This window comes from Giraffa tippelskirchi, chromosome 1, assembly GCF_054371585.1.
Source record: "Giraffa tippelskirchi isolate mGirTip1 chromosome 1, T2T-mGirTip1v1.2.pri, whole genome shotgun sequence".
Classification (NCBI taxonomy): Eukaryota; Metazoa; Chordata; class Mammalia; order Artiodactyla; family Giraffidae; genus Giraffa; species Giraffa tippelskirchi.
The window spans coordinates 195,933,540-195,950,581 of NC_137275.1; the positions used below are offsets into that span (position 1 = coordinate 195,933,540).

At 37.6% G+C, this 17,042-nt stretch overlaps 1 protein-coding gene and 1 long non-coding RNA gene across 8 annotated transcripts in view; one reads left to right on the top strand and one right to left on the bottom strand.

Annotated features, from left to right (window-relative positions):
- The window catches only part of TUT7 (terminal uridylyl transferase 7), a 56,501-nt gene extending 46,844 nt beyond the window's left edge, over positions 1-9,657 (bottom strand). For 6 of the 7 annotated variants that reach the window (XM_081522180.1, XM_081522191.1, XM_081522163.1 and 3 more), the window contains exons 1-6: positions 9,623-9,657; positions 7,932-8,482; positions 3,596-3,777; positions 3,113-3,229; positions 2,437-2,614; positions 697-785 (exon numbers count right to left, since the gene is read on the bottom strand). In XM_081522180.1, the coding sequence (XP_081378306.1) occupies positions 697-785; positions 2,437-2,614; positions 3,113-3,229; positions 3,596-3,777; positions 7,932-8,451 (1,086 nt within the window). In that variant the 5' untranslated portion in view covers positions 8,452-8,482; positions 9,623-9,657. Of the gene's footprint in view, positions 1-696; positions 786-2,436; positions 2,615-3,112; positions 3,230-3,595; positions 3,778-7,931; positions 8,483-9,511 lie in introns of all 7 variants that reach the window. The other variant, XM_081522153.1, reaches the window with a different exon arrangement.
- A 176-nt stretch (positions 9,658-9,833) lies between these two features.
- LOC145518251 (uncharacterized) lies at positions 9,834-16,068 on the top strand. Its single transcript, XR_014062780.1, has 2 exons — positions 9,834-10,832; positions 13,338-16,068. It is a non-coding gene; the product is annotated as an uncharacterized LOC145518251 (long non-coding RNA).
- Positions 16,069-17,042: the final 974 nt, after the last annotated feature.

Here is a 17,042-nt window from a genome sequence, read left to right on the forward strand (position 1 = left end):
CTTTATTTCTATTTTTAAGCAGTAACCCAAGTAAATGGGCATAAACCATTTGCAAACTGGCCTGCAGGAACCACCAGTAAGTAAATGAATAACCTACTAAAGTGCCTTCCAGTTTTAAAGTTCTGACTCATCAACATCTTTCTGAACCATGTTTAAACCAGAAACCTAGGCTAGGTGCAGTTCTTCAAAAGTGTAATTATTTTTACAAGGTGGGTGTATGTTAAGAGGAAACTCAGGAACAAATAGAGCTTGCAGGCCTTAAATGTTTATATGTATGTATGTGTGTACATATACATATATACACACATACCCGTTTGAAATCTGAAATCCTTTGCTGCCACTGCAAAGCTGAATTGTCAAGATAATTTAATCTTTTCAAGTTAATAGAGCTAAGTAATGCCATCAGATTCACATGGTTAAAAAAACCAGTGTTTGAAGAAAGCATGAAAGATATGTAGAATAAGAAGAAATACTCTTTAAAACTGAAGGCATGCAGAAGAACATTAAAAAAAATCTTTCGGGAAAAAATTATACTTTTAAAAACAAAGTAGTTTTAGGGAAAAAAAAACCAAACATTACACTTAAACTGTCCTCAAACATCTAAAATATATCCACATGTAGCTCATATTTAGAGAAAAAGAAAAATAGAACTTCCATACTACTCTGTGAAAATTCTAACATTTATTTTGTACTTACAATGGCTGGAAATTGAATGTCAATGTTTATATCCGAATTTTTGAAACCCAATCTGCTACAGGATGACCCATATAATCTCAGAGAACAATCTAAAAAAAAATTTTTTAAATAAATATAAGTCATTTATAAAGTAAAATTTCTCAAAGCTAATGCAAGACACTGCTATTTCAGAAATGGAACCATCAATTAAAACTACACACAAAAGAAAAACAGTATTCAAGTCTGGCACAATGAAAGGACACAAATGGGTGACTCTTTGCTCTTGCTTTCACTGTATTTTATTTAAAAGGGAAGACTGCATTAAATGCAGTTTAATAGTCACTCTTTTCATACCAGTTGTAAAATACATTAATACTTCCTTTATTACTTCACATTTTACATAGAAAATACTAGCTGAAATGATTTTTAAAATATGGAAGTCGAAGAGATGTCTAACTTTGTTATATGTTTATAAACCTCGGAGTACACTGAAGAGTTAATGCAAATACTTCATTTACCTTTTTGAAAGCACACATACGTGTAATTTACTATAAAGATCATGGATCAGTAAAACAATAATCATAAAAATTAGCATTACATTACTTTCAATATGAATACTCATTATATTATGAACAAACAGTTTAATTTAACATGATACAATCCTTTCAGGAAAACTTTAGAAAGTGATTATAATATCACTGATTTATTTTATGGCATTTCCCCTCCAATGTTTTACTACTGTTGGGCCAAAAAATGATCAGGGAACTTTGTATCTTTTTTTTTCCAGGTTAAGTCAAGTAATTTCTTTGGGTTTTAACAACTTTTCCAAGACAAAGTACACTCAATTTTACAACGGAAATCTATGACAAAAATCAAAATTACAAATGACATCTCAGGAACTTGTCTACAACATCAAAGATGAGATACCTAATATACGGAACAGATTCTTGTTCTTTATTTTTCTGAACACAAATATATGAATATGAACCATATACTATATGAATATTTCAGTAAAATGAATAGTTTGATGGGTAGCACAATGATAAATTCAAATAGTGATTTCAACCCTGGCTGTGGATTAGAATCACTTGTGGAGCTTTCTATAAAAAAATAGTTTTTCATGGCTCCGTAGACATAACTTGGAAACATCAATTCAACAGTGCACAAAATTTATTATAAATTAGTTTTCAAAGCTCATTTTAGATGGTGCAATTCTTTTAAGCATGGTTAAACAGAACCTTTTCTGGACAGAGATAACTTGAAAATGACTCCAGGACATTTTATTTTAACTCAAAATATTCTGTCAATGTACATAAGGTAGAAAGGTGTGGTGATCATTTTGTAAAGTATAAAAAATATTGTTATCACTATGCTGTACACTTGAAACTGATATACTGTAAGTCAATTATACTTCAACTAAAAAAGGAACTGAACTTAGAGATGAAAAATAAATAGAAAGGTAAACAAAACATACACACAAGAGCCCCACGGTGCTCTAATAACATGGGACATGTAAACAGACACAATGAAACTCACAATGAAGACAGGTTAATAACAACATATGTAAAAGTCTTTGCTACCTTAGGGTAAGCCAGGAAAAACAAAAACATAAAGAGCTTCAGTACAAAAAGATAAAAACCAAAAAATTTGAGAGCTTCAGAACATGGCAAATTGATTTCTATTAGGCAAAAATTACTAATGGTAAGAAAAATGAATGGGGTATTTTAGGTAGCTAAAAAGAAAAACAAATCTAGAAAATACCTGGTAACTTGTGTTGGAACACATTTTCCATGATACGTTTAATTTCTAGTCTCTGTTCCAAGTTCTCATTGTGTAAGCCAAACTCCTGTACCACTTTGTCAATGGCAATACCAATTGCATTTATCTGGGAGGGTGTAGGCGGGGGTAACGTGGTGAGCAACTCTTCCTCTTGCTTCTCCTTTTAAGATCAATGTTGAGATTAAAAATGACTCACACCATTTTTACCTGCTACCAGTCACTGAGACAACACCCTATACAGTACTCTCGAATATTTTTCTCAGCCCTCCTTCTCACTTTAGCTGTGTTAGTCTTCATCTTATCAAACACGCACACACTTCTTTATGCACATAAAATGATAATAGAGGGAAGGGAGAAATAAGGAAAAAGTATAAGGAAAGAACATTAGAAATAGCAACGGCAAATTATTTACTTTGTTATTACTGGCATAAGGACACATATCTAGGTCCTAGCATTGGCTTCATTCGTCCTGATACTATCCTAAGGAAATTCACAAGACTACCCAGCAAAACATATCTGACCAGTGTAAAAGTATTCTGGTCAATATAAATTCAGTAATATAAATAACCAAGTTATTAGTATCACAGTCTTAAGGAAAGTCATAAAGATGACAAGTAATAATTGACAAACATATATGTTTAGGCTACATTACACTTACCTTAATGTTTTTCTTGTGCCTCTTCTCTTTGATATGCTTATGAGCAAATGCAATGGATTCAATTAAAACATCACAAAGTTTGCAGGTGTACTTTGCTGTAGGGTAGTTTCTTGGTCGCTACAATTTGAAGAGATTTACAGGGACATGTATATATTTGTATATAAATACATATTTATAGAGACATGTAGAGAGAAAGATGTACAGAGACAAAATACAGGTAAACAAAAGCTGGCCAGAAGATGATTTCCTGTACACTTATTAAACTGTTAATAGATTACTGTCACTATCATTACGCTAATAATTGTTTTTTAAAAGAAATTGTAAAAAAAAAAAAGAAACTTTATTAAATCAAACTGAATATCACTTTTGATCTATCGTCCTTAAATATCAAAGTAGGATACATAATTCATTAAAGCACATGTTCTAATTACTAACATAATTTAAACCAAAACAAGGATTTTAACTAACAAATAAAGCCATTACCCTTTTCAGCCTGTCGATGCAGTCTCTTTTCAGCCGCTCCTCAGCCTGCTGTAAGCCCAGCAGCTCCTTCGTTGAAAGCACAGACTCATCGATCACAGGGCCTTCCAAGTCTCCATCCTGTTCATTTTCGTCATTTCTAGTTCTCCGTGGCTTCCGAGGTCTGGACCTCGGCTTCTTGTTTTCTTAAGTTAAGGGGAAAATATTATTGGCAATACTGAATAACACCACTCCCAAATCAAAAGCAGAACTTACATATTTATTCATGAAATCATGTGATAGCTGAATGACACCTGAACACAGAGCAAAAGGGAAGGTACACCTCTCCCATGGATAAAATGCTTAAATGCTCATTAAGCACCTCAACATGTGGATACACTAATCCACAGAAGCCATCTTTTTGGAAAACAAAAGACTTCTACTTCAACCATAAAATCTGATTCTATCATTTCTTCCTGGTATACTGCTGAGCTTACTCAAGCAACAGTTAAAAATTATCACTTGAAAGCAAGTACATTAGTAATTCTAATTTAATTAATATATCATAATATAATGTATAATGTACATATATTTAATAAATTCTAATATACCTGTAAGGATACTTGGTATTCTAAAGAAAACTGTCCACATTTGCTTTCATTTTTTGTAAGTGAACAACCCCAATGGAGTAAAGATGGACAGTTTATCTCCGAAGAACTCAGAAATCAACTTCATTCTTATCTGGAGTGAAAATTCATCACTAAATTGTAAATCGGGCATTCACAGAATTGGGCCCTCCCCCACGTTAACCTCAAGAAATTGAAGCCAAAATTTTATTTACTGAAGACAACTATTAACCATTTTATCTTTACTTTCATTTTAGCTTCTTTGATGAGCCTGCACAGAGCACATTTCAAATGAAAAAACAAAAACAAATTAGCAATTGAAATAAAAGCTTTCTGCAAGTACAGACTAATTCATTTGCTTATAAACTCAGCTGTTAGTTCTACAGTCCTTATAACTAATAAATGAATCTGTTCCTTTTTTAAGACTTAGAACTTTTCAACTTCAGTAAAACTGAAGACGTTTGTGCAATTCATCTACAAAAAAAACTGTTCTAAATAGCTTCGGTAATTTCTATCAAGTTCTGAAAATGGAGTTGCTAGTATCATATAAAAGTAAAATGAAATTCATTTCCTCAATTAAAATTAAGTGGACTGAATAGTTTTTAAATGGCTTACCAAAAATTATTCTCTGAAAATATAAACCAACTGAAATGCTCTGCATGAAGCAGCTGCCATGACAGGTTTTCAGTGGAACTCATTACTTGTAGAGCAGGTATGATGAATCAGTTGATTGAAAAGAAATTATGTCAGGAAAGGGAGGTATAGGACCTTTAATTTTAAAAAAAAGCTATCACCAACAGCTCTGAAGGAAAAGCAGCACTGAATGTACTCAAACTACCCTGAGACGAATATAATGAAATTCTGCAAACAGCTTCGATACTATGATAAAGCAGCAATTAAAAAAATAAAGAAGTATTAGGACAAATAGTTTTTTTTAAAAATAGGAATCAAAATGGACCAAACAAAATAGTAAACGACAAACAGTTAAAATCAGTCTATTGCTTTTTAACACTCCCTCTATTCCTGACTAAATTAGCACAATCTTTTAAGTGTAGTACTCCTGGTCTGCATCAAGCTTTGAGATACGCAATTCTTTTAACTCAGAGGTGTGTCTATTCTAATTTGTTTATCATTACAAACTCTGAATAACTGCATCTAACTTCAGTACTCCGGGCAGGAGTTTCTTAGGCAAAACTCTCTTTAAAGATTTACACTGACACATGCAACACAATCAGAAAAATTCACTGTTGGTTCACCAAAACAAAAATTGATATGAAACCAAATTCCTTTTTTCACTTCTCTCTCTTGATTACAAAGGCTTCTCGCTATATTTACTATATAATTTTTCTAGAAAGAGTGACTTTAATTTCTTTACAAAAGTACAGTTAACTTCTTATTTTACAAAGAGAAGTGGAGGGCTGCAGAAATTTTGCCTGATGATGACAACTGCAGCTACCAATATTGAGTATTTTTTCATGCAACAGATGCAACATAAGCACTTTAGGTGGCTTCAGATTAATCCCTAAAGTGATCCTATCATGGATGCTAATATTATCCCCAGGATACAGATGCAGAAAATGCTGGTCCAAGAAAGTAAGTACCTTGTCCAGGCACACATGACTAAAGCAAATAAAGGGATTTGAAACAGAGATTAGAGCATGGATGGAATTCTGAAATTCATCTAACAATATAAGAAAAATCCTTTCTTGTAGGAAAGCTATTCACATCTAAAATAGACTAGAACTCTCTTTTACTTTGTAAAATAAACAAATAAATTAAATTAACCAGAACTGACAAGGCTATACAAAATCCTAAACTGAATTTCATTGGCCTGCATGGTAAAAACAGTCAAATAAAATCTCATTGGAGGGAACTGAGGAAGACAAAGCTGTGTATTGCCAAAAAAAATTTTCATAATTACTTAGAGGAAGACTACCTGGCTCCTCCCAGGCTCTAGGTAGTAATATGAATTCTTTATATACAGTATAAGTTTCTCATATTTTATTTGAATATGGTCCATTATTCCATTTACAAAAGACACATGTATTTGAATGGATGTTTCCAGCTAAGATCATTAATGGCACTGTCCCAACTATATTAAGTTGGCTATCTAGGATATTTGAGGAATGAAGTAGGTAGGGGCAGTAAAGCGAACTGAAAAATAGAAACTTAGTATCAAAAAAACAAAGCAACGTTACGATAATTTTCATTACATCTTTTCATATCATTTAATAAGAACCTTCGTTATTAAGGTATAGGTTTAACAAAATTTCAGTTCCTTTAATGAGAGACTTTTAAGGATACTCTGAGTATAGTGCAAAGTTTATACTTTGAACTTCTTGCTACAGTAGGCAATATTATGCCAAAGCTTAATATTTTCTCTGTGAAGATTTTTAAAGGAATAAAAACTGAACAGTCCTTCATTTCCAAAATGAAAGCAAATGCCTGTAATTTCATATAGAGAAAACATCGGTGTTTTGGATTGACTTCAACAAAAAGATAGTAAAAATGCAGGTCCCGTTCAGTATCACTTAAGGTTTCCTTTTAAGACTAGACAGGAATACAGGAAAAACAGGTTTTCAGTCTCTTGTAATATCTATCTGGTGGCAAACTTTTGACCTGTAATCCTTTCTTTTTATAATGCTGCTCAAAATCAACCTTTTCTTTAAGACCAACAATTGGTAACTAAATTAAAATGTCCATGTCCCACTTGGACACAGTAATAAAGAACTACTTAAATATACACAAACTTCGAAAGCCCAGAAATTATGAATATGTGTTCATTTCTCTCTGTCAGATTCCAGGTCAGTGAGGCCGAGTCATGGCCAGAGCAGCACAGTACATGATTTCAGTTCCACTTCCTCATCTACCACTTTGCGTAAACAAGTGGGGACAAACGTAACCTCTCCGGAGACACAGCTACCTGCTCTGTAAAACTGTGATTCTACCTTTGATACATCATGACAGCACTAAATTCCTTCAAGTTCTTTTCAGCTTAACGATTTACAAGGCTGTTTGATTCTTCTGTTTCTCTGCTACATGGACAAATCTATTTGTTTTTTAGAAGAAGGAATAAATAACAACTTTGGGGCAATTATCAGGCACATAGTATGCTTAGAATTGGGTTTTGGTTTTACTGAAACTAAAAGGCAAACTTAACTGAATTTCCAACATTTTAACCAATGTTTTTCAACCTGTTTGCCATGTTCACTTTTGAGAAAAAAAAATCTTGCACTCTCTTCCTCTAGACATTGATACTTCACACAAAAGACGTGTATCCCTCTGTACCAGGAGATACATGCAGTCTATACTATGTTTTTATATAGAATAAGTTTTTTTTTAAGCTTTACAATCTGTCATTTATATTATGGATACATACATAATTCAAGTACAAAATTACAATATATAATTTAGAAAACACATACATACCACTCAGAAATTATGATATATCCCTAGGGGGATATGATCCCTCTCTTCTGTAAAAAGCACCAATGGGAAATATACTTTTACTAAGGTAAAATGAGCCTTGTGGCAAAGTAAACTTTTAAAGGGGTCAATATATGCAGTGTGTTGAAGCTTCCCAAATAACATGATTATCCTTAAAATAATCACATTAAATAAGCTAAAACTATGAAAAATTGAAACTGCATTGCTGAAAATAATAAAGCTCCTCTGAATGAAAAATAAAACATTGCTGACTTCAGGGTTGTAACTTGACAAGTTGGAAACATTACCAGGGCTTCCCGCTTCCATTTCTGACATGGTGTCCAGGTTTGTCAGCTCTTTATGAAATAGTCGTCTTACAGTTCTGCAGCCTCTTCCATCTTGCCACCTATATCCATCTTCACTTTCCTGAAAAGACTCTCTTCTTGGTCGGTTTATAACAGGGATTCTAGGTCCAGGTTTATATTCTCTCCAACTGTCTGAATTACTGGCAAGTTCATCAGACAGCCATCTCTTACTCTGATCTTTGTGGTTGTCATTGATCCAAGTGGGTTGACTGTAAATTGGGTTCTTAAATGCATAAGGATTGCTAGAAACAGCATACGGTCCTTTTCTGGGGGTATTCCCATAGTTCCCTGGTGTTACTTTTTTTTTGGGAAGGCCTTTTTCCATTTTACTGCTATGGCCTTTAGCATAATCATCCATTATTAAATAATCTTGTTGGGGGTGACCCCTTCTGAAATCCTCATCATCTGTAGTCCCTCGCTCTTTAGGACGTCTCACAAAATAAGGTTTTGTGGCATCTCCCATGGTCTTTGACTTCAGTTTTCTTCCTCTTCACCTGAAAGAAGGTGTTTTGGAGAAACATCAAACTATCAATATAACAAGGCATCATATCAAATTCACAAAATATCACACATTTATTGTACAGATGTATAAAAACCTGCAAGAAACCCTTTTCCTAATTTCCATCACATTCCAATAATCAGTGCATTATGTTAGAAGTGGGAGGCTTAGTTTTACAATATCTTCATAGAAATTAGTACTATTTAATATGATGATGAAAACCGTAAATTTGTCTTAAAAACTGTAATATTAAAAAATGTCACTCATACCAAGCTGGTTGGCGTTTACCTATATAACGAAAGCTCTTTTCTCCCCTCCCGCCCCCCAAAACCAAATATCTCACCCCGAGCCTATACTTCAGAGAACTCCCCAGTCTTTTTAAAAACATGCTGGCAATTACTTTTAAGTGTTAATAGAGAGTAATCGAAACTTTGTGGAGGCAGTACATCTCTCGACTTCACTTTTCAGTCCCTTCTCGGTACCCTGGGGCCTCGGCTTGGCTCGCCACTATACAGAACGACAGGCTCCGATCGCTTGGGCTACGGAGAGGCTGGGCTTCCGACCAAGGCTCCGCTCCGGTCAGAGGGGCTGGCTTTACGACCAAGGGACAACTCCAGCTAACCCCAGCCCTCATTTTCCCACCCCAAACAACTTTGGTTTTGTCATGAAACAGCAATTCTCCCCCCTCGATCCCCAAGTGACCGCCCCACACCCGATCTGCCTCAGTTTCCATCCTTTGAGTCGGAGAGCGAGAAACAAGAGGCGTCTCCGCACTCCTGGCCACGAAGCCACCGCGGGGATCAGGAAGCAGGAAGTGACCTGCCTCCTCGATGGGGTTCCGGGGTCCCCCCCAGCTGGACAGGGGGCTGCCTCCACCCCGATCCCTTTTTCTCCAGTCCCCGCAGGGTTTGACACAAAGTGAAGGTGCGGACTCAAGCCCGAGAGCTCAGTCCTCGCCGGCCTGGGGGATCCCTGGTCCTCGCAACTGAGGCGAGGAGGCCGGCAGAGGATGGAGTCAACGTACCTCTCGGGTCAGGCCCGCCCTCAACTCTGGAGACAGAAGAACCCACCGGAGAGCCACCCGGGACGCGAGTCTGAAAGGGACACAGGGGAAAAGGCGCCCAGGAACACTCACCACCTCCGCCGCGGTCCCCCGCCTCTTCCTGTCCCGGCCAGGCTCCCTCTCCGTGTTTTCCTTCAGCCCCACTTCCGGCGCTCAGCGCTGTCTCATTGTGCGCGATTGGGAGCCGGCGGTGCCCCCGCCCGAGAGCTCCGTCGCACACGCCGGAAACGCCCGCCTCACCCGGAGGGACGCCCACCGCCCCGCCCCTCCCGCTTCCGCCGTCGTAGTCGCTGCTGCGTTCGCGCGTTTTAAGGGTGTCGGGCGTACGGTCGGTTTCGGGGCTTCGGCTATCGGCTCTTGTACGCTTGGAGGTGTACTTACCTCGCTTCTTCTCTCTCCTGGATCTCGAAAGCACCGGGAAAACGTGCGGCGGAAGCCTCTGGTTCTCCACGGGGGGACGCGGAGCTCGCGGTCTGGGCGCAGCAATACGCCCGGGTCGGCTCGAAGGCTCAGCTTTACCCCTGGATGCTTGGGGTTGCCTGTGGGCAAGTTCAGCCTGGGTCTGAGGCCCCGTAGCGCTTGCTGTTTTTCTGATAATTCGAATGATTGGCCGTCTCTGTGAGGTCTTAGTTACCGACTCTCTAGAAACGCTCACGTTTAAGCGTCCACTGTTCACCCAGGTCCCTGTGTGGCTCAGGGAAATGCTGTACCGCCCCCTCCCCCCGGCCCCTTAGATTGTGTACGGGTTAGTTTCTCTTAAAAACAAAATCTTGTTTTGAAGAAACTATATAATCGCCCAGAATGACCAAGGAGGGCATTCATACGCGAATTTTTGAACGGAGAATTTTCTAATGGAATTAGCAAACAACTTGTATTCCTTTTTGCGCTCTCTTTTCTGTTGAGTTTACCTTCCTTGCTATTTGCCGTGTTATAAATACTTTGAAAGCCTCAAGCAACTAATTAGGGAGTGTCTAGAGAATGCTACAGTTTTGATTTATCTGCTTTTTAAGAGCATTTAAATTTAAATCCATGAGATTCTGTGGGGATTACGGTCTTAATCCCCACACGTTATTACTGGCTGTTGCCAGGCTCTGTTCTGAGTGCTTTACAAATAATTACTCATTTAATCCTCACGACAGCTCCACTGGGAAGATATCATTATCCCCATTTTAAAGGTGGGGAAATAGTGTTCGTGGTGAAGTAAACAGAACCACTGGAATCCAAACACTAAAAACGCTGTCTGTTCTTAACCACTGTCTACACTAAAGGTGATTTAAAACAGGTAGGTGCAACTTTTGTATAATGCTTTTTCTACATGCTTTGGTTCTGAAAATACCTGACAAGCCAAGGATCTGACAGGCAGACAGTGACCTTTTATAAAGAGACAGAAGGGAGTGTGATGAAACATGATTGCATTTATTACATGAGCCATCATGTAATAATTCTGTATGGAAGAACTGGTTTAGGAAAAGTTGGTGTTGACTGTTTAGAGTTCTGGACTAGTCCAGTAATTCTGTATGGAAGAACTGGTTTAGGAAAAGTTGGTGTTGACTGTTTAGAGTTCTGGAGGAGTGGTAGAGGACACATCTTTTTAAGAGTCTTAAGTACTTTTAATTTGCATTTTTAAGTTTGGTTTGATTACTTTTGGGATGTCATTTAATTTAGGTCATACCTGAATGGTCATTATAGGGGACTAGAATGCAAAAGTAGGAAGTCAAAAAACACCTGGAGTAACAGGCAAATTTGACTTTGGAGTACAGAACAAAGCAGGGCAAAGGCTAATAGAGTTTTGCCAAGAGAATGCACTGGTCATAGCAAACACCCTCTTCCAACAACACAAGAGAAGACTCTACACATGGACATCACCAGATGGTCAACACCAAAATCAGATTGATTATATTCTTTGCAGCCAAAGATGGAGAAGCTCTATACTGTCAGCAAAAACAAGACTGGGAGCTGACTGTGGCGCAGATCATGAACTCCTTATTGCCAAATTCAGACTTAAAGAAAGTAGAGAAAAGCACTAGACCATTCAGGTATGACCTAAATCAAATCCCTTATGATTATACAGTGGAAGTGAGAAATAGATTTAAGGGACTAGATCTGATAAGACAGAGTGCCTGATGAACTATGGACGGAGGTTCGTGACATTGTACAGGAGACAGGAATCAAGACCATCCCCATGGAAAAGAAATGCAAAAAAGCAAAATGGCTGCCTGAGAAGGCCTTACAAATAGCTGTGAAAAGAAGAGAAGCGAAAAGCAAAGGAGAAAAGGAAAGATACACTCATCTGAATGCAGAGTTCCAGAGAAGAGCAAGGAAAGATAAGAAAGCCTTCCTCAGCGATCAATGCCAAGAAATAGAGGAAAACAACAGAATGGGAAAGACTCGAGATCTCTTCAAGAAAATTAAAGATGCCAAGGGAATGTTTCATGCAAAGATGGGTTCGATAAAGGACAGAAATGGTAGGGACCTAACAGAAGCAGAAGATATTAAGAAGAAGTGGCAAGAATACACAGAACTGTACAAAAAAGATCTTCACAACCCAGATGATCATGATGGTGTGATCACTCACCTAGAGCCAGACATCCTGGAATGTGAAGTCAAGTGGGCCTTAGAAAGCATCACTACGAACAAAGCTAGTGGAAGTGATGGTATTCCAATTGAGCTATTTCAAATCCTAAAAGATGTTGCTGTGAAAGTGCTGCACTCAATATGCCAGCAAATCTGGAAAACTCAGAAGTGGCCACAGGACTGGAAAAGGTCAGTTTTCATTCCAATCCCAAAGAAAGGTAATGCCAAAGAATGCTCAAACTACCGCACAACTGCACTCATCTCACACACTAGTAATGTAATCCTCAAAATTCTCCAAGCCAGGCTTCAGCAATACATGAACCGTGAACCGTGAACTTCCAGATGTTCAAAGTAGTTTTAGAAAAGGCAGAGGAACCAGAGATCAAATTGCCAACGTCTGCTGGATCATCGAAAAAGCAAGAGAGTTCCAGAAAAACATCTATTTCTGATTTATTGACTATGCCAAAACCTTTGACTGTGTGGATCACAATAAACTGGAAAATTCTGAAAGAGATGAGAATACCAGATGACCTGACCTGCCTCTTGAGAAACCTGTATGCAGATCAGGAAGCAACAATTAGAACTGGACATGGAACGACAGACTGGTTCCAAATAGGAAAAGGAGTACGTCAAGGCTATATATTGTCACCCTGCTTATTTAACTTATATGCAGAGTACATCATGAGAAACTCTGGGCTGGAAGAAGCACAAGCTGGGATCAAGATTGCTGGGAGAAATACCAATAACCTCAGATATGCAGATGACACCACCCTTATGGCAGAAAGTGAAGAACTAAAAAGCCTCTTGATGAAAGAGAGAGGAGAGTGAAAAAGTTGGCTTAAAGCTCAACGTTCAGAAAACTAAGATCATGGCATCTGGTCCCACCACTTCATGGGAAATAGATGGGGAAACAGTGTCAGACATTATTTTGGGGGGCTCCAAAATCACTGTGGCAATGTTGGTGATACAAAGATGGGAGAGGAAGAAAGGAAACTGCTCCTGACTGATTGTAACCACTGGGCTGAGCAATCAGTACTGTGTGTCTGATTTCTCACAGTTCTATACTTCCTGAATTATGCCAGGAAACAGGTTCAAAAGGTAAAGTCATAGGCGTATAGTAACATGGCTTAAATGTTTGCAATGTGACCAAAACCTTTTTAGACTTCAGCACTTAACATTTTTTTTTTTTTTTTTACCTCTACCATGCACCAAGCTTCTCTCCCCTGACTGAACCCTGATACCCGCAGGAGCCAGTGTTTCTGAATTCTCCTTCCTTGAGACCACTCTCTGAAACTGCAGTTCAGTCGTCTTGGGCCATGGCTACAGCTCTGCCTCTACTTTGATTTTTGGCAAATTATCTTCCCTTGTGGTCTTCAGGTTCCTTGACTGTAAGCATGAGACAAGAAACATGATGCCAAACATCCAGTCAGTATTCTTGACTGATTGAACAGTTCTCATTAGTAACTAATTTTGGGGTGTGCATTTTAGTATATATGTATTAATAATGACTTGTCTTTATTGATTATTTTAAATCTAAGAAGATTGCATTTATGTATTTTGAGGTTTATTTTTAGATTATCTTCTATTTATGATATTAAATATTTCTCTATAGTTGTGATATAAAATCTTTTTTTCAAATATATGAGTTTAAAAAATACTTTGGCCACCTGATGCGAAGAGTTGACTCATTGGAAAAGACTCTGATGCTGGGAAGGATTGGGGGCAGGAGAAGAAGGGGACAACAGAGGATGAGATGGTTGGATGGCATCACCGACTCGATGGACATGGGTTTGGGTAAACTCCTGGAGTTGGTGATGGACAGGGAGGCCTGGCGTGCTGTGATTCATGGGGTCGCAAAGAGTCGGACACGACTGAGCAACTGAACTGAACTGAACTATCCATTTAAAGAAAACTAGTAATAATTATTGAGGGATGTCAAAAATCATGAAGACGATATACATATGATTGAACTTTGGGAAGCACTGGACCCAGTGATGTAGAGAGAAAATGCCCAGAATTAAACACCGAGGCTGTCCAACATTTAGACATTAAGAAAAATAAGAGAAGCTGATAAGACCAAAGAAGGAAGAGAATCAGTGATAAGAGGGCTTTTAAGAGAGTGTAATGAGCTGCTCTGGCCTGATGGATGCCAAATGTACCAAAACTGCTGCATCCCCTTAGGAGGGGAGGATCCCTAACAAGCCTAGGTCAAGACATTTAATAACATTGTGTGCTGTGTTGTGTTGTGCTTAGTTGCTCAGTCATTTCTGACTCTTTGCGACCCCATGGACTGTCCAGGCTCCTCTGTCCATGAGTATTCTCCAGGCAATAATACTGGAGTGGATTGCCATGCTCTCCTCCAGGGAATCTTCTCAACCCAGGGATTGAACCCAGTTCTTCTGCATTGCAAGTGGATCTGAGCCACCAGGGAAGCCCAATATTGGGTGGGGTTAACAAAAATTTCCTGAAGCAGTCCCTGCCAAGTAACATCTATTGCTTTGCAACTATCCTGTCTTGGGCCAAACAGGTAGAAACTGAGAAGGGAGAAAAATGAAGGGGATGAGAAAAGTAGTATTTAGAAGTCAAAGTTGGTGGAAGTGTGGGAAAGTTTTGCAATGCAGTGAGAAAAATGAAGCCTAAATTAGGATTGTACCAACAATATGTAAGGATAAAGTATAGCTTGAAGAGTGGTCTTCATTAAAGGAAATGGAGTAGAGTTTGATTAAATAAAAAATAGTAAACAAAAAATATTAATGGCTCTAATCTTGAACTGTCCTAGTATTATTTAACTGTTGTACTTTATCCCCTAGGCATGAACAGTCCAAAGTGCTTTTCAGGGTGGGGCTGCCATATAAAACAATTGGGACATACTTCTATTAAAACAATTGCTTGTTTAGCTGAAATTCAGACTTTACTGGGTGTCCTGTATTAATTAGTTAATTTTTTTGTTGCTAACTTTGACCGTCTCCAATAATTTTGGGAGGCTTTCTGCTAGAGCTTAAACTCTAGGCAAAGATCCGCCAAACTGGAGTTACTTGCTGGTTGTCACATTTTCTTTCTTTCCTGCTATTCCTCTTTTCTTCCCTTTGTACATATGTATATTCTTTAGCTGAACCATCTGAGAGTTAGTTGCAGATATCTGGATGCCTTGGCCCCCAGACTCAGCATGTATCTTTTAAAATTGAGGATATTTTCCTGTGTAACCACAATGCAGTTATCACACTCAGTATTATTGATGTAATACTACTTTTAAAATATGCAGTCCATATTTCAATTTCTGCAGTTGTCCCAGTAATGTCTTTTAGCATTGTTTTATTTTTTTTTTTGTACTCAAGATTTGAGAAAGGATCATACATTGTATTGGATTTATTTTCATGTCTTTTTAGTATTCTTTATTGTAGTACAGGTTGACAGTATTTTTTTTCTTCTTCTTTTAGTATTTCATTCATAATATTGATATTTTTGAAGAGTCCAGTCCCATTATTTTGCAAATGTCTTAAGTGTTTCCCTGTGGTTAGACTTAACGTTAAACATTTTTGGCAGGAGTGCTACATAGATGATATATCACACATCTTGAGTGTCACAACATCTGAGGGATGTATCACACATCTGAGCATGTCACAACAGAGGACATAGGACGTGAATATGTCCTTTTAATGATGATAAGTTGGATTATTTGGTTAAGGTGTTATCTACTGTTTTTCTCCATTATAAAGACTCCTTTTCCCTTTCGTTAATAAGTGATTGTGATGGAATACTTTGGGCTATGTGAAGATCCTGTTTCACTGTATTTCACCCAATGGTTTTAGTATCCATCATATATTACTGTGGTGGTTATAAAATAGTGCTTTTCTGTTTCTATCATCTCTTTTATGTTTATTGGCATTCTTCTCTAAAGGAGGGCTTTCCCTTCTAATTGCTTTAAAATAAAAAAAAAAACAAAACTGTGGACTCATGGATTCTATTTTATTTAGTGTGTTATAATCCATTCCTGTCATTATTCACCTTGATGCTCATATTGTCCCAAATTGGGCAAATGGCAGCCCCTTAAATGGGCTCTTATATCTCTGACATATCTTGCTCAGTTTTGGGTAATTCCTTAATTTCTGGCACAAGAAAATGCTCCATGCTCACCTTGAAATTAGAAATTTTCCAAAGGGCTTGGAGAATGGCGTTTAGTTTGAAATTAGGAATTTTCCAAAGGGCTTAGAGAATGGTGTTTAGAAAACACGCCCTTGGCCCCTTGTGTGCTCATTGCTCTGGAGTGAAATTGCTTTTAGGTCCTCTCGATGGACAGTACTAGAAACACTTAAAAATCATAAGTTCATAAAGATGCTGTAATTGATACCCAATCCGATAGAATAGAATTCTACCTCCATTTCATGTTTGTATCTTGGTTCTCCCACAGTGAACTCCCTGCTTCCTCAGAACATCACTATGTTTACTCATTTGCTCATTTCTACAATATACACAAAACAGTTTCAGAACTGCTTCATCAACATTATCTAAAACAAGCTTACCAAGTAAAGGTCAAGATTTTTTTGTCCTTAGAATATATCCCACTGAAAGTGTATAGTCAAGAATAATTTGTTATTATGTTCAGATGTTTTTTGGATTCTTTTTTCTTTGTAATTATCTTATTAACTTGGTTATAATAAGCTTATTCATTTGTTTCACTTCAGGTCCTCCTACCCACCCATTCTTGTTTATTTAATTTATTTTTTTAATGTATAAAATGTTAACATGGTTCAAAATTTGAAACTACATAAAAACTGTATTCAGACAGGTCCTGTCCCCTTTCCATCTCTTCCATTTCGTTTCCCAGTCCCCATAGGTAATCACTCTTTGTTTCCTGTTAATCTTTTCTGTGTTTATTTTTTGTAAAAAGTAGTGATACATGTACCCTAACATTCATTGT